This window comes from Dromiciops gliroides, chromosome 5 (assembly GCF_019393635.1).
Source record: "Dromiciops gliroides isolate mDroGli1 chromosome 5, mDroGli1.pri, whole genome shotgun sequence".
Taxonomy (NCBI): Eukaryota; Metazoa; Chordata; class Mammalia; order Microbiotheria; family Microbiotheriidae; genus Dromiciops; species Dromiciops gliroides.
In genome coordinates this window covers 181,487,823-181,505,711 of record NC_057865.1, presented here as the reverse complement: position 1 = coordinate 181,505,711, position 17,889 = coordinate 181,487,823, and the positions used below count along the sequence as shown (strand labels likewise).

At 34.0% G+C, this 17,889-nt stretch overlaps 1 protein-coding gene across 1 annotated transcript in view; it reads left to right on the top strand.

Moving 5' to 3' along the window:
• PDE3A (phosphodiesterase 3A) overlaps positions 1 to 15,870 on the top strand; it is a 361,224-nt gene extending 345,354 nt beyond the window's left edge. Inside the window, 4 exon segments of the mRNA XM_043969232.1 lie at positions 1,842 to 2,045; positions 3,070 to 3,225; positions 6,448 to 6,700; positions 11,963 to 15,870. Coding sequence (XP_043825167.1) covers positions 1,842 to 2,045; positions 3,070 to 3,225; positions 6,448 to 6,700; positions 11,963 to 12,204 — 855 coding nt within the window. The 3' untranslated portion in view covers positions 12,205 to 15,870.
• Positions 15,871 to 17,889: the final 2,019 nt, after the last annotated feature.

Here is a 17,889-nt window from a genome sequence, read left to right as displayed (position 1 = left end):
TCCCTTTATCTAAATAAACCAGGAACAACTCATTTTATTATTGAAATCATATTAAATTTAGCTAGCTTTATGTACATTCATCTAGCCCATCAACTAATTAAAACAGATTACAATAAATATGGAATTAAAAGAAAGATTGAAGTTGAGAAGACTGAAAATTGCATCAGTTTCAACTGACCTAGTCAAACAAGTATCTGGTGCCTAAAAAATGGGAAGTGGAAAATGACATATATTTTGACCTTGATTATCATAATTTCCTTGTGAAATTGAAGTGATTTAAAACAGTTGCCACAACAAGAAAACCATAAGATCTCAGAAATTGCATTGGCCAAAAAGCACTTAATTTCCTTGCCAAGCAAAGAAAGAGAGAGCAGCCAAGAACAACTCTGGCTTAGAATATAAACTAATTTGTAAAACGTTGTGGTGGAGGATGGCAGAACATAATAAGCATATGACCTTTTAAGATAGTGAATAGTACTGCACATGAAAACAAGTATTCAGAAATCTTGTCATGAGTTAGAAATGAGCCATAACATCCCAAGAACATTGATGGGTAAAGCTAGAAGGTCAACAAACAGACAGCACAAAACAAATTTATCAACATTTCTACACAATTCTATTTCCATTATTGACAATGGATGAACCACTACATTTGGACCCTAAAACTTCAGGTTCTAAAATACTACCTGAAGAAGTACAAATGGCATTAATTTGAGGAGATTGACAGGACCAGACTAAGTATACATTAAGGAAATTCTTGCTTAGGAAATATAATTTTGAAAGCATTAAAGGACTATGCTGTAAAGGTGTCTCAGGGAGGAAAAGAAATCAATATAAAGGAAAAAGTCGAAATGTAGTAATAACTTCAAAAGGCAAACAAAAATATCAGTAATTGTCAAAAAGTTGTAAATAGAGCATTGAACTTGAACTCAGGAAAACCTGGGTTATAATTACATCTTAGACACTTAGCTGGTTGACCCTGGGAAAGTAATTTAACCTCACTCTGGGCTTGATTTTCTTAATATATAAAATGAAGAGGTTGGTCTTGATGACTTCTAAAGTTCCTGCCAACTCAAAATCTAGCAAACACTTTAATGATATGACTTAGTGGGAGAAAAGCAAAGTTAGGAAAAAATACATACAATGGTTAAGATATAAATGAAAAGAATAATAAAACAATACTGAATGCTCAATACTTGGAATGAACAATCTTGGCCCATTCAAAGAGAAAAATAAAGAAAACCTTTCTATTTGGTGGAGCTGGGGGCATAGAGAATGATGCAGAATGTTATATGTAGAAAAATTGTCAGATAATTGTATGCCTATTTTTTCCTTTATTTTAAGGGAGAGTGCATATAAGGTATAGTGAGAAATAAGTATGACATAAAAACAGAACTCATCAATAATATATTGAAGCTTAGCCAAAGATAATCAAATCATTTCATTTGTTGTACATGGGGAAACATTTTTCCCACAGTAGGTCCTTCTTGCAACCCGAAATATGATAGGATTGTTGAAAATCTGTTTGGAAAGTCAAGGACTGTGAGAGGTTACAGAGATAGTCCATAAAAGAGACTCCAATGCCTTTTCCCTCCATATTTTCATTGAAATAAAAATGTTTCATGGGGCATGAGGATGAAGGAAGTTAACTAGATCAACATTAAGAATTAAGTATTTCATAATAGGGTATTTACTATGTACTATCAATCATAAACATTTATGAGAAAACACATTTCTGAAATCATTGTAAATTATATCATTTTAAATATCATTCAATAGCAGGCTAATATTCAACTGAGAACTACACACACATTAACTTTTTTTTTTTCTTTCCCTCCTAGGCGGTGCTTTATAATGACCGTTCAGTTTTAGAGAATCATCATGCAGCTGCTGCATGGAATCTCTTCATGTCCCAGCCAGAGTATAACTTCTTAGTCAATCTCGACCATGTGGAATTTAAGCATTTCCGTTTCCTTGTCATTGAAGCAATTTTGGCCACTGACCTGAAGAAACACTTTGATTTTGTAGCCAAATTCAATGCCAAGGTAACTAGAATTGTACCAGTCTGCATTTTGTGGTCAGACTGAAAGCTGTCAGGGAAGAAACATATTTAATGACCGATATCTATGTGCCATTTGTGAAAGTAGAGTAATACAGAGACATTCCAAATAGAGAAGCTAAGAATAATTGAGATGCTGTCATTCTGACCATGTAAATATTATGTTTGACTCCTTATATATATTGCATTGTGTTCTCTAATTCCATAAGAAATAGTTCCATGTGGTTTCCTTTGGCTTGCTTGTTTTAATTTGATGTTTTAACTTATTTTAAATATCTGTTAAAATGTTTGCTATTCAAGCATGCTCATACCAAAGATAAACTTTGCTAGACCTAATATAAAAGTCCCAAATGTTAACTCAACAATTGACATAATTTATCGACTTTCCCTTCTAAAAGTTCTGGATTACTTTAAGTTTGACTTAATTACTTTGAAATAATGTCTGGGAAATTTCAACATAATTCATTAAGTAACCATATTTTACCATTTGATCATTATTTTTCCCTTTTAAATTTTTTCTACTATATTGACAATTGAGCAAGCAAATAAGGGTGTTTTAAGTAATCCACTTCCAGTAATGGCTTGTTTCATTGCTTTAATATCATATGGAAGTGACCATGGATTTTTAAATGCATACTCTATAAGCCACTGGCTTACAAATGCTACCAAATTGGAAAGTCTTTTAGCATAAGCTTGGAGATATACTATGTCTTCCAAGTATTAGTCTGACTGTGTTTAGAGTCTCACCATCAGAATCTGGATACCAGAAAATGTTTTTTTCTCCTTTATGATAGCAATACACAAAGATCCTTTAGATAGCTGTGGAGAGAGTCTTCACACCCATCAAATCAAGGGATCTTTTAGCAAGTTTGCTGAGCCATTGCATGGTAGAGAAAGTCTGTGATCTGAAGATAGATAATAGATGCTCAGCCACTGTTGTTCTGTTCTTAAATCTTGTTTGATATTGTTTCACTGAAGCAAAATAAATATTCTATTTGTATTTTATACAGGTAAATGATGATGTTGGCATAGATTGGACTAATGAAAATGATCGTTTATTAGTTTGTCAAATGTGCATAAAGTTGGCTGACATCAATGGACCAGCCAAATGTAAAGACCTTCACTTACAATGGACAGATGGTATTGTCAATGAGTTTTATGAACAGGTAATGAACTATAATTTAATATATGTTGCCATTAGCTTCTCATTTAACAATATGGAATACTTATGTTAATTGTGCTCTTGTGTTCCCCCTTTCACAGTTTTGTCTCTTGTATATCAGTAGCATAGAGAGTTGACAACTGATTTTGAAGGACATGCTTTAAGTTTTTATTACACATTTTTTTCCACCGAATACTTCAATATATCTGGTTGGAAGACAAAAGTTTCAAAAGCTCTTTATGCTATCATAATTATAGAATAATTTGAGGACTGATATAAATGCAATTTGAGTCTGACTTCTCTCTAACTTCTTTCTATTTTCTAGCCCATTTTTGTAAGGAGACAGAAATTACTATTGGAAAGTTATAGAGTGTGGAGAAAGGCAGTGTTTTTCCTTGATTTGAGGGTAGAGCAACTCTACTGATTCACCACTTTTTCAGAATAAAAATAGTTTTGGAAAAATGTATAACCCTGACCTCATGTTCTAAGTGATGAGGAGTATTTGAATCAAAGGAAAGACTATCAGAATTATTTTATACCTATCTTTTAAAATCAGCAATGTGTCTGATTTCTCATTCAATAGGAATTTATGAAGCTAAATATCTACTATGTTTAAGCACTGGACTACATGCTTCGTACACAAAGACAGTTTTTTTGGTGAGGCAATGAGGGTTGAGTGACTTGCCCAGGGTCAAACAGCTAGTAAGTGTCAAGCGTCTGAGGCTGGATTTGAACTCAGATCCTCCTGAATCCAGGGCCAGCACTTTATCCACCTAGCTGCCCCCAGCAAAGACAATTTTTTTAAAAGTTCAATGGATCAGTGAGTTCAATGAGGAGAGCAATGGGGTTAGTCTGATGATCGAGGTTAAAATCCATTTCTGAATCAGTGAATAACTTATTTTTATAAATGTGACTCAGTTGCCATTGTATGTGTATGTGTATATATATGTATATGCATATGTGTATGTATATAGGTATATGTCTATGTGTATAAGTATATGTATAGATATATGTAAAGGTATAGGTGTAGGAATAGTTATATGTATGTGTGTGTATATATATGTGTGTGTATGTATGTATATGTATGTATATATATACATATATATATACATATATATATGAATGAAAAATGAAACATTTAACAGAGAAATTTACCCTAAAGGTTAGATTGGCTAATATGACAAAACAATTTTTACAGCCAGTATTTCTGATAAAGGCCTCATTTCTAAAATATATAGGCAACTAAATCAAATTTATAAGCATGCAAATCATTTCCCAATTGAGAAATAGTCAAAGGATATGAACAGGCAGTTTTCTGATGAAGAAATCAAAACTATCTATTGCCATATGAAAAAATGCTCTAAATCTCTAATGATTAGAGTTGTTTTAATTTGCATTTCTCTAATCAAGAGTTATTTAGAGCATTTCTTTAGAGCATATATGTGTGTGTGTGTGTGTGTGTGTGTATAAATTCTGGATAATTTACATGTTTTTTATTTTTCTAATTACTTACTGCTGACCCATTTTCCAATTTAGTTTTGACCACCTTCCCCCATATCCCTTTTTCTACCAAGTATTCTTTTTCATTTAATTAGAAAGATCATATAAGATTCTTTATATAATTTTTACCCCCTCATCTTCAACAACAAATGTTGGTATATGAGCTCAAATTATTATCACAGTAGTCTTTTTGTGAATGATGTCCTGAAATAACAAAAGACTGTGTTTTCAGGGCAGCTAGGTACACAGTGAATGAAGCACTGGCCCTGGATTTAGGAGGACCTGAGTTAAAATCCAGCCTCAGACACATGACACTTACTAGCTGTGTGACCCTGGGCAAGTCATTGCCCTGCCAAAAAAACAAAAAAACACCATGTTTGTCCTGAAAGTGTTTCTTGTTGCTCCTAGGCTATTATATAACTCACAGATTTTCCTCGGAATTGCAAAAAAAGTCAGTGGAATTTATTTTATCATATATTGAAGAACAATCCTCAAATGAAATTATATTTCTAGAGATACTAGTACTCATCATTCTTCCCCTCTCTGTAGTATTTGAAACTGCCAACAGTCTTCTCTACCCAGATATACTCCAGTTGTTTATTTCCATGATACTGTTTTTTCCTAATTCTCCTCCCTCCTTTTGGCCATTCCTTCCTAATCACATTTGCTAATCATAATTCATATCTTTCCCTCACCCTCACCCTTATATATGAGCATACCAAGATACTCTTTTGAGGATTCTTCTCTCTCTCTCTGTTCTTTCAGTGTTATCTTTGGATCCCATGGTTTCATTGATCATCTCTAACTAAACAATTTATAGATCTATATATCCAGCCCCAGTCTCCCTTCTGAATTCTAGGCCCACATGACCAATTTTCTATTGTACATTTCATTCTGAGTATTCTGTAATCATCTCAAACTTAAAATGTCCAAAATGGAACTTATTATCTTTCCTTCAAAAGCCTCAATTCTTCCTAAATTTCCAATGTTGCTAGAGAATATCACCCATTCACTCAGGTTTTCAAATTCAACAAATTATCTCTTTCCCTTATTCCCATAACAAATCAATTGCCAATCCACATTAATTCTGCCTCCATAATATATCTTCCTTACATTTGTCTCTTCTGCACTTGCACATTCACTAATTAATTCATGCATCTGTTATTTAATCCCTGAACTATTACAAGTACCTTTTAATTTGTCCCCATGCTTTCCATCACAATTTTAAAATTCTTAACTTCATTGTTTCAATTCTACTTCACACCTGAACTTCATTCAGAAAATTTTGTGCATTTTTCCATTGTGAACAAAGATTGTTAATATTGACAATGATCAAAGATTAATTGCTAAAATTAAGTACTATAAGATAATGCTTTTGAAAATGGTTAGGGTTTAAAAATAATCTGGGCTGGGGCAGCTAGGTGGCGCAGTGGATAGAACACTGGCCCTGGAGTCAGGAGGACCTGAGTTCAAATCTGACCTCAGACACTTAACACTTACTAGCTGTGTGACTCTGGGCAATTCACTTAACCCCAATTGCCTCACCAAAATAAATAATTAAATGAATGAATGAATGAATGAATGAATGAATGAATAAAAATAATCTGAGCTGACAGAAAATGACTATTGAGTATAATTGAAATATTTCTTACTGACTTGACTTCATTTTAATTGCCCTATTTCACTTAACTCTGTAAAAGAGTAAATGAAATGTTTTAATTTCTAGGGTGATGAAGAGGCCAGCCTTGGGCTTCCCATAAGCCCTTTTATGGACCGTTCTGCTCCTCAATTGGCAAATCTTCAGGAATCTTTCATCTCTCATATCGTGGGGCCATTGTGCAACAGCTATGACTCTGCAGGACTAATGCCTGGGAAATGGGTGGAAGACAGTGATGAATCAGGAGGAGACACAGATGACCCGGAAGAAGTAGAACAACCAGCAACTGAAGAGGAAACTTGTGAAAATGCTGAATCCACAGGTAAGTTAAGCATCTGTTTCTGTTTATGTTTTCCCAAAGGCAATTCACAAAACAAATCAAATTAAGCATCAACTTCTTGATTATTATACATTATGACTTAAACATAAACATTTCTTCCAGGTTTGCTTCTAGATATTCCTACCCAAACAATGACAGCAGATGGGATTTACTGTGAATTCTAGAGCATATGCAATATGTTATAATAATAACAGGGGGAGACAAGGGAATAGGCATTTATGTAGTGCCACTCAGTGCCAAGCACTTTAAAATACTATTATCTCTTTTGATACTCACAACAACCCTGAGAGGTAAATCACATTCTTATGATCATTTTTACAGTAGGGAAAACTGAGAAAAAGTGGTTAAGCAACTTCCCCTGGGTCACACAGCTAATAAGAGTCAGAAATCAGATTTGAGCTCAGGTCTTCCTGATACCAGGTCCACTGTTTATCCACTGCATCACCTAGCTTCCTGATAATCAACCAGTTAGTCAATAAACATTTCTTAAGACCTCACCATTTGTCAGGCAGTATTCTAAGTGGTAGGAATACAAAGAGAGGCAAAAGATAATCCCTGACCTTAAAGAGCTCACAATCTAATGGAGGGAGTGGGGTGCAAAAAAACAAATACATACAGTCAAGCTATGTAGCAGATAAATAGAAACTAACAGAGGGAAAACACAAAAATTAAGAGGGATTGGCAATGGCTTCCCAATTTATTATGATGTCTGTATATAGTAGTTCATAAACTTAAGTACATATTCATAGTAGTTAAGTTAGAGACATGGGTACCTGAAACAAAGCAATAAATTTGAAATACCTTCAGCATCACTCTTTCAAACAAATAAACCTGTTCTCCAGTTCAGAAAGAAATGTACTTTTTATCTCTTTGAATAAAGGTTGTCATCTGTATATGACAGTTGAGGTTTCTCGCTCAACATTTCATCTTCCTTAAACATGAAGACCTGTCTTTTCTGTGTCTGGAAGCTAAAGTTTAAAATGTTTGTGAATTAAGAAATAACAGTGGGGCCAAAGAAATTTCCATACTCAAGTCAACATCCATCTACTGCCCACTTATGTTCCATGTCCCCTTGTGATATTCCCTTTTTCTTATTTTTATTCTCCTTCACTCCCCCAAGGGTAAGTAAACATTTATCTGTTCAGTGTAAACTAGCATATGTCATACGTTTTCTAGGAGTCAACAAAAAGTATCAGTGAGTGGTCTCCCCTTCTTAAAAAATAACATCACCTATTCTACCTAAACTCTGAAAGCCAGATTTCTCTATTCTTCCTACCCTTAATCCAGTAAATCATTAGAGCATCTTCTTTCTGCACTGATATTTTACATGTCCTGTTCCTGTGAAAATAGCTCCCTTATAACCCATTCAGAAATGAAGAAAGCATTGACTCAACAGAGTTCAAGAAAATCCCTATGGCCATAAGTTACAGGTGAGCTGACGATCTGGATCTGGGGAGGAGTTCCCCAAACCAATGAAATCATTGGTGCAGACCGAAGGAGAGGGAACATCAGGTAATTGAGAGCATGGGCCTTTGAATCAGGAGACTTGTTTCCAAAATTGCACTAGTCATATGATATCTATCCACAAGTTTGTTTTTTCCCTTCTCCAAGGTTCAGTTTCCTCCTTTATAAGATAAAGATAATAATTCTCATATGATTCTCTGCTGGAAGGTGTAGAATAAAGCCCGATATAAATGTGAAGTTTCCTAGTTCTTAGCATTATACATCACAAATAGTAGGTGCTTAGTAAGTGTCTGTTGAAAGGAATTGACAAATCAATAAAATGTAATCTTTCCAGTCTCATTCTGCTTCAGAAGTTAGTCATAATTCATTCAGAAAATATGTCCCCTGGCCCATTTTGTTAATCTGGAATTTTTAATAGATATCATAATCATTCCCATTGCTATTAATGAAGAATACATATTTGTAGCATTTTACTACATCTAAGAAGACTGTTAAAATATTTAATGCAATCTAGCCATGAAGAATTCTGGGGCTGCTATGGATCTCTGAAGGCCATGTAGTTCTGCCTCCTTATTTTATAGATAAAGAAACTAAGACTTTGGGAAAGAATACTAAAGATTTTAAAGAGGCTATTCCCCTTTATTTGATTATTTTATTTTTCTCTTATTTCAGAATTGGTATTGAAATCAATTAATAACTTTTTGATCTAGTTTGTTATTTGGATTCAAGTACAGTTGCAAACCTCAAATATGCTCTGGTATCTACTTGGGTTTAAAAAATTTGGGTGTTTCCCAGGAAACACAGGATTACATGTTTTAATATGCTATTCTGAGGAAAGAGAGGCTTTTAAAAATTCTCATAATTAAATCTGAAAGATTCCTGCAGGGGCCTAAGAACTTTCTAATGAAGTACTAAGCTGGGTTTAGGCTTGCAACATTGAAAAGCTCTTTGTTCACAGTTCAGAAGCTTCCAGTAGTAAATAACTTGGTCTTTTAGACCACCTGCAGACTCAAATCTATGCACATTTTGGGGTACAAACATTCTTGTATATTACCTTATTAAGTAAAATTTACAGAGAGGTTTATTGCTGAAGTTTTACATCAGTAACAAGGACACTATTCCTGTCTTAAGTATGCTTCCTGGAAACGAAAAAAGAGCATTTGAGCTTGGTGTAAATAAATTAATCATCAGAAATCTATTTCCAAAACATTAATAGATCAAATTGACATCTTTAGTAGCAGAATATTTCCTACAGTTGTGACTGTATGTATGTAGGTAGAGCAAAGAATTTACTTTTATTCCTTCTTTGACCAGGGAATGATCTGAATTCAGCTATATTATATTGTATCAGCCATGTCTCACACTAAACATGAAATCACTTTGAAAAGAAAACATACATGCACACACACAGAAAAATAGCACTAATTACAGGCCATAACTCAGGTGTTATTCAAGGCAAATTATGGATGATGTGAGGTAAATAATAATTGGGCCAATATATGAGAATTTGGTCTTCATAATATAACAAAACATATTGGAGGAAAGTATAGAAGCATATAATTCTGATCAGTAAAGGACTTTAGAGATCTAGACCAACCACCTCATTTTATAAATCAGGAAATAGTGAAACCCAGAAAAGGGAAATGACTCGGAAGCTATAACTCCTGTAGTTTTCTTGGTTTTGATTTTTTTCTGTAACCTTTATATATCAATGCTTTCTTAGAAAGATTTAACTGTAGTGCTTTGAAAATTTGCCTTGTAAATGATTGATTGACATTTGTTCTTGATTACTGTCAACAATTAAAAATTTATTAAGCACTGACTGTACTGGATACTGTGCTTAGCACTGAGGCTACAAAGAAAGGGGGAACAGCCTGTGCTCTTAAGGAGCTCACAATTGAACTGGGGAGACCTTATGCAAACAACGATGTACATACAAGACACATACAGGATAAAATGAGGGTAGTCTTAGGAGGAAGGCACTATGATTAAGAGGGACTAAGCAAAGCTTCTTGCAGAAGGCGAAACTTTAACTAACTGAAACTTAAAGTTAGGAGGCAGAGTTGAAATGGGCAGAGCATTCCAGGCATAGCAAGAATGAGAAGATGGAATATTAATGTGTGAGAAACATCAAGGAAGCCAGGGTCACTGGATCACAAAGTACAAGGTGGGGAATACAGTACAAGATAGAAAAGATAGGAAGGGGACATGTTATGAGGGAATTCCAGAACCAAACATAAGATTTCATAGTGAAGGTAAAAGAGAGTCACTTGCATTTATTGAAAGAGGGTTTGGGGGAAAATATGTTCAAACCTATGCTTTAGGAAGATCAATTTGACAGTGTAATAGATGATAGACTGGAGGGGAGAAAGACTTGAGGCAAGAAACTAAAAGGCTATTGTAGTAGTCCAGGCATGAAGTGATGAGTTTTGCACTAGAGTGGTCGCAGTGTCAAAGGAAAAAAGAAAGCATATTTAAGAGATATTATGAAGATAGAAACAACAGGACTGGACAACTGATTGGATATGGTGGGGGCAGGGTATGACGCTCAAATCTATGCACATTTTTGAAGTAGACCCATTCTTGTATATCACCTTTTTAAATAAACATTGCAGAGAGGTTTATTGCTGAAGTTTTACATCAGTAATAAGGAAACCATTCCTGTCTAAGTATGCTTCCTGGAAAAGAAAAACAAAAGCATGACATCTAGGTTGTAAGCCCAGGAGATTGGGAGGATAGTGATACATTGCCAATAATAGGTGAGGTTAGGAAGGTCAGAATGTTTTGAGGAATGAGGTAAAGAAGAAAGGTAATGAGTTCAGTTCCAAACATGTTTAACTTAAGATATCTATAGGATATCCAATTCAAGATATCTAATAAGCAGTTACTTTACTACTATATCTATTCCTGTCATCCTAGCAATTTTCACTTGTTTGATTATAGTTTCTTCATTAAATAAGAATTTCTTGTTATATTTTTGAATATATAGGCTATATGAAATTCTTATATTTAGAATATGGAAGGGCAAATTTTCTTAAAGAGGGGGTTATCTCATATTCAGTAGAGTTTGGATATGAGAGTCATGAACTAAAATGTGCCAAGGTAAGTAAAGTATTTGGCTGCTAATTACTATTATTTAAAATATTCTATCCAATTTGAAAAGAATAGCATCATTGCATATTTGGAAAACTAAAAAGGCACTTGTTACAGGTTTTACAATAATCTGTTCAAATGTGATTGGAGTAAAAGGTGTAACTGCCTTACTTAGCCAAATTTTAAAGATAACCAGGTTTTTAAAACTGGACTTAGTTACATTTCCTAATGTGGACATAGAAAATATCCTCTCTGGGGCAGCTAGGTGGCGCAGTGGATAGAGCACCGGCCCTGGAGTCAGGAGTATCTGAGTTCAAATCTGACCTCAGACACTTAACACTTACTAACTGTGTGACCCTGGGCAAGTCACTTAACCCCAATTGCCTCACTAAAAATAAAAATTAAAAAAAAGAAAATATCCTCTCTGATATTTCTATACAGAAACTTTCAAACCATAAAATATACAAAATTTCAAATATGTGCATATTAGAATTTTGTAACTAGATAATTGTCCCCAAATGGAATGTTCTCTTCCATATCTGGAACATGCAAACCTGAATTAAGCATCAAAAACCCCATATAACTAGACAGTACTAAAGTCTTGTCAGCAAACTAAATGAAAGATAGTGATAATGAATATTATTTTTAATCTTCTTCAAACCCCAAATTGGTCTTAATATTTTTCAGGACAACAAAAGTTCAAAAGGAGGAAAATCTACTGCCAAATAACTCAGCACCTTCTTCAAAACCACAAAATGTGGAAAAAAGTCATCGAAGATGAGCAACGACTAGGCAGCGGGATGGAAAAGCTAAGTCTAGAAAAATCCACCCTGCATCAATCCTCAGAGCAAATACAGGCAATCCAGGAAGAAGAAGAAGATAAAAGGAAACCCAAAGGAGAGAACACAACTACAAATCCAACCCAATGACAATTCACCAAGCATTGCTTTAAGCCAGATTGACTTATGCACAGACTCCTTGCAAGCCAGCACAACGTTTAGACACAACACTGTAGAAATGTGGGATAACACACCAATGGCTGTTTCACTTGGAATGTTTTTGTCGGGATTTTATGTTTTGTTTGTGTTTGAGTTGTTTTTTTGTTTTTCTGGTTTCTTTTTTTTTTACAGTGAGGTACATTGCTTAAACTCATATGCTCAGAGAAGTTTTCTCACTGCAACACTGGCTTCCACAATGTTTTTTTTTTTAATTTAAAGAAGAAATATATGCACACGTGTGTTTGAACACACACGTGCAACACCCAGACACAGACACACATATAATCACACAGAGCCAGAGTTATTGTCTGTACACTTCTGCAACATTCATATAAAACATATAATGGTCACTTATAGTATGTCATAAAAGGGAATTGTGCTACATGACACATTTGTGTGTGTGCAGGTACATACACGCGTGCATGGGAGTAGAAGTTGAGAAGGGGTGTGCTTGAGTGTGTGTGTAGGGGAGAGAGTGATCATTGAGAATTTTATAGATTAGCTGTAGCTTATGATTCAGCACATGTGAACAAACACAAGGGCCAGTCTTAAGAAAGTTACATCCGTAGTGATGGAAAGCAGAATCTATAATAGATGTTCTCTTTTGAGAGGCAATAAAATCTCCCCTTGCAGTAGAAGGTGCATCCAGTGCTGTCTTTTTGCCAGGGCCATGTGACTGACAATACTGCTCTTGTACCTCTCAGAGGCATGCTGTGACCAACCTCAAACCCATGGGAACACAGGTGCTTTACATAGAGTTAGCCAAATGAACATAGGGAAAAAAGGAGTGCGTGCATGTACTCCACTTACCAAGGGTTAAGGCGACAGATGAAGGCAACATAACATTCTTTATTATCTAAGGAAGGATGTGTAATCAAATCATCTAATCGGGTTATTATTCTAGCCACATGCAAAAGAATGGTGGGATAACCAGTAGGCTAGAAAAGTAATTCCATCCTTACAATTATTCTCCTGTGACTTCCATACTTGTAAAGGATATACATTTCAAAGCATGTGTTAGAACATGGCTACAGAACAATGTAATGTTTCCAACTGGTTACATGGTATTGTTGAATAACAATGGAAGTTTTATTTCTTGGTAACTAATAAAGATTGGCTTATTAGAGGGGCCAGAGATAACTGCAACTACCCAGCATGAAAGAGTAGCATTACGCCTGCTGTGTGACATGGGTTACCTAGCTTCAGTTTCCAGGCTTTGGGTACACCATTGTATTATTTTTAACAAAGAAGGAAATTGTATAGAGATTGGGCCTGAAATCAAGATATTTTTGTTCTTATTGTTGTTGTTTCCACACTTGTTTATGCTGTGAGCCAAACCCCTTTTTAAAATTAATACTCACTTTTGATATATTTTATTTCATAAAATATTATATTTGTCAATAATTAGTTATTATGGTGTAAATATGAAGATTTTTTTTGTCCTGTAGATAGTATACTCTTAAAAAAACAAAAGGGGAAAAGGGACACATTTTTATAAAGTTATTTTTTTATCACCAGTTTTATACATTGTAACCATCTCCAACCCGTGATAAAATTGTGCATAGTTAGCATACAGCTCTGTGGCCACACACTGATCTTTGTATCCTAATTTAGTATCAAAGACATGAGAAGTTTATGCCAGTTATACTGATATTGACTGAAAATTTGCCAGTAATTTTTGCCCACTAAAAGAATTAGGTTTCTGTATTTTCTAAGGTAGAAGACAATTAGGTATTAGTCAAATCATTTAACGGTAATTTCCCTAAGAAGTCCTGTCTTCTATCATTTTTTGTTTATCATATAATGCTTTCTGTAGACCTGCTGACAATGCAAAACAGAAAATAGAATTTGTTTTCTTATAAGTGCATTTATTTGTCTCTTCTTTTCCCATTATTCATAGAAGCAAATATTTGCATAAAATATCTTCATTTCTCATAAACTGATCTTTTTTCCTCAACCAATGATTTTGCAATAACCTATGGTGTTTTTGTAAATAGGCAATGAAATAACTAGCAAAAAATACTGTTTCTGTACTATTTTGAAATTATAAGAGGAGGAATGGAAGAAACCAGATGTGAAGCAAATGTCTATCTAAAGCACTAGAAAAGCTTTCAAGTATCTTTCAGTATCTTTTTTTTTTAATTATAAACATGTCTTTTCTATTGAAGTGTATCATTTTGATTCTCCTTGACATGATGGCCAAATGGTTTTATTTTTTTTCACAAATCATTCTGAGTTCAATACACTTCTTATAGGGACTTGAATCATTTAACTGTTCTTTGGGCCAGGTAGATTTTTTAAAAATGTTGTTTCCCAGCCATTGCTTCTGATACTGTACTAAAATTTACTTTTTGGGTCTGTTTTCTAAACTGAAAATGAAGCCAACAGGTATAGTCTAGGAATGTAGTACATTAGGCAAATACACAGGGAGATGGTCTCATCAAAAGTACATAGTTGCTTCTTAAAAATGTCAGATGACAGACAGGTAGCCAATCAGTGGTCTTCATCTTCCAAATGCCTATATATTTAAGAAGTTCATTAATCATGGGAAGGTATCATGATAAATGGGGATTGAATATAGTCCTTCACCATATTTTACTACAGCTCTAAGCAGAATAATTATATTTAGAAGTTATTTTGAAAGAAAAAAAAACAGTTCTTTTACAAAGGAAGAAATTAGCTGGGAAATAGAGTAAACACCAATGTGGCTATATGGTTTTCAGACTAATACAATGAACTCCAAATTTGTCCTTAGGGATATTGTCTAATTATATTTTCTTTGATGACAAAGCAATACTGATGTATATTTCCATTTCCCTCAGCTATTTCCTATGGCGCCAGTATATCTATTGCAATCAATTATGTTTTCATAGGGATCTATTTGTAGGTATGGTTAGACAAACTCAGGTCTTATTAATGAAGGAACTTCTAATCAGCTTACGTAAAAAGCTCATTCTGTATATCAATTCTTTAAAAAAGGAACAGATTAAGTTTATGCTAATTGATTGCATTAAACTAAGTAAAAAAAAAAATTCACTTCCAGGGTGCTATTAGGACCTCTTTTCAATCACTATCTACTGTAACTGATCTACATGAATGAGGAATTTTAGGACCTTTGGAAAGTGGTTTCTACCTTGAAACAATTATAAAAATTTTTCCATGACTAGAATTTCAGCTGTAAACAATCTCTTTTGTTTATTTTCATAATTAATGTATAAAATGGTTTTAATGTGAGTAAAATATGAAAACATTAGCTTTGTTCAGAAATTTGTATATGGCAGTCTTCATCAGATAACAAGAAACATCCAATATCAGGCAACAAAAATTGGATACACTTTTCTGAATGAAGATTATTTGATTCTTCTTATTATCTTTTACTTGTTATCCTAAATTTACCCCACAAAAGCCCAGCCAGTGAAGTCATGTTCCCCCCAAAAGATTTGTATTTCATCTACAGTGTTCATATTGAAACCCAGAAATAGAAAATGTTGGTTTGAAATTACCACATGTAATATATGCCTTATAATGAATTTTCACTATACTCCTATATGTTCCCATTGTCTCAGCCTTAAAAGTCCACTTCAGTGTAAAAGTCATGCAGGGGGGTGGAGGGTGGGGGGTGAGACTTAGTACTTGTTTAAATAATAATTTAAAAAAAAGAAATTTAAAATATTTTCTAAGTAATAAATTTATATAAATTTTCATTCTGAATAAAGGTTAAGGTTTAAAATGATTAATAGAGACTTTGATTGTTATGTAGTCAACTCTCAATTACTATTAATTACTGAAGAGAAGCAAATGGTAAAAATTCAAAAAAATTACATTTTACTTTAGAAAGTGTTTTATGCTTAATTTTAGACATGTATATCCAGTGTTTGCAAAATCCACATTATTTCAAACAATAATGAAAACAAACTATAAAAGTCTGATTGTCTTGATTATATATCCTTCCCTTCTTCATCTCATATGCCGATCTCCATTCCATTATGATAGCAGATATCATCATTGTAACTGGCTCAAGAAAATAGCTTAAAACATATTTCTGTGAAAGTGTTAATTTACACCTAGATTTAAGTAATGCAGAATTGGTTTCTTATTATTACAGCAAAGTATTTTTTGTATAGCACAGATGAAAATATCCATAATTATTTGAAGGGAGGCGGACACACTTTCAGATAGTTGAGGATTGACTATATTCTGAAATGAAATTGTGCTTCTTTTATCTATCTTTTCTTAATGAATTCATTATCAATTAGATTCCTTTTCAAATAAGTTCATGTCACCAGACCTGAACAGACTGAGGACTAAACTTAAAATAAAGTCAACAGTTATAGTCTACAAATGTAGTACATTAGGCAATTAGTAACCCAAGTCCTGGAGGGCGGGGAGGGGGGGAACTGGTGGAGTATGATTGCTGAGCCACAGCCAATAATTGAACAATCATGGAAAATTGGAGGTGTCACATACTAGAGGATAAATGTTATTCTGCCTTTCAAAAAGAGGGAAAAGAGGGAAGTCTACAAACTATAAGCTCAACTTTGAACCCTCACAAAATTCTAGATGTATTTTTAAAGGAATGATTATTGAATATTTAGAAAAGGAAAGTGATTACAAAATATCAGACAACATCACTCCATCAAGGAGAGATCATGAAAGATTAATGTCATTTCTTTTTTTTGAAGGGTTTACTAAACTTTTAGAAGATGAAAAGAGCAGAGAGGTAATTATTCTTAATATTAACAAAACACTTAACAGAATCCCTTGTTATTCTTGTGAACGAATGAAAATTTGGGGATAGAAAATTAAATGTATTAAGAATTGTTACAGAATAGTCATTAATCCTGCCATATCATGTTAGAAGGAAGTTTCCAGTGGAGCTCTCCAGGTTTAATTGTAGTTTTACTTTTTTAGTAGATGAAACACGTGTCCAATTTTCAGACAACTAAAATCCTAACATGCCAAATGACAGTCAGGATCCCATATGATCTCAAAAGTTTCAATTGCTGAATTGTTGAAAGGAGTGCATCTGAAAAAAGTTTTGGGTATTTTAGTAGACATGAACCTTAATAACAGTCAACAATCTGTTATGGCCACCAAAATAACATTCTACATTGAGAAAGTGCCAGAGGCTAGAAATGTTATGCTATACCTTCACATTGCCCTGGTCAAATTATATCTGGAGTATGTTTAATTCCAAGTATTACATCTCAGGAAGGACAATAAAAAGCATCCCAAAGAGGCCAAACAGAAAATGAAATGCCTAAAGATCATGTTGGTTGAAAGAAATAGAAGCAGAAGAGAAGACTTTAAGGTAGAGTGGAGAGGAGATATTGATGTCTTCATGAAGGGCTGTAATATGGAAGAGGAATCGGATGCTTTTTGGTTTGGCCCCAAACAAAACTAGGATCAATGAGTAGAAGTTGCAAAAGAGGCATGTTTAGACTTCATATGAGGAAAACTTTCTGAAAAATATAGATATACAGAGGTGGAAAGCAATGCTTTAGACAATAATTGACTCCACCATGCTAGAGATCTTAAAGGAAAGCCAACCACTTAATAGCTGTGTCATAGATTGGATTCTTATTTAGGCTTCCCTTCTAACACTAATAGACTGTG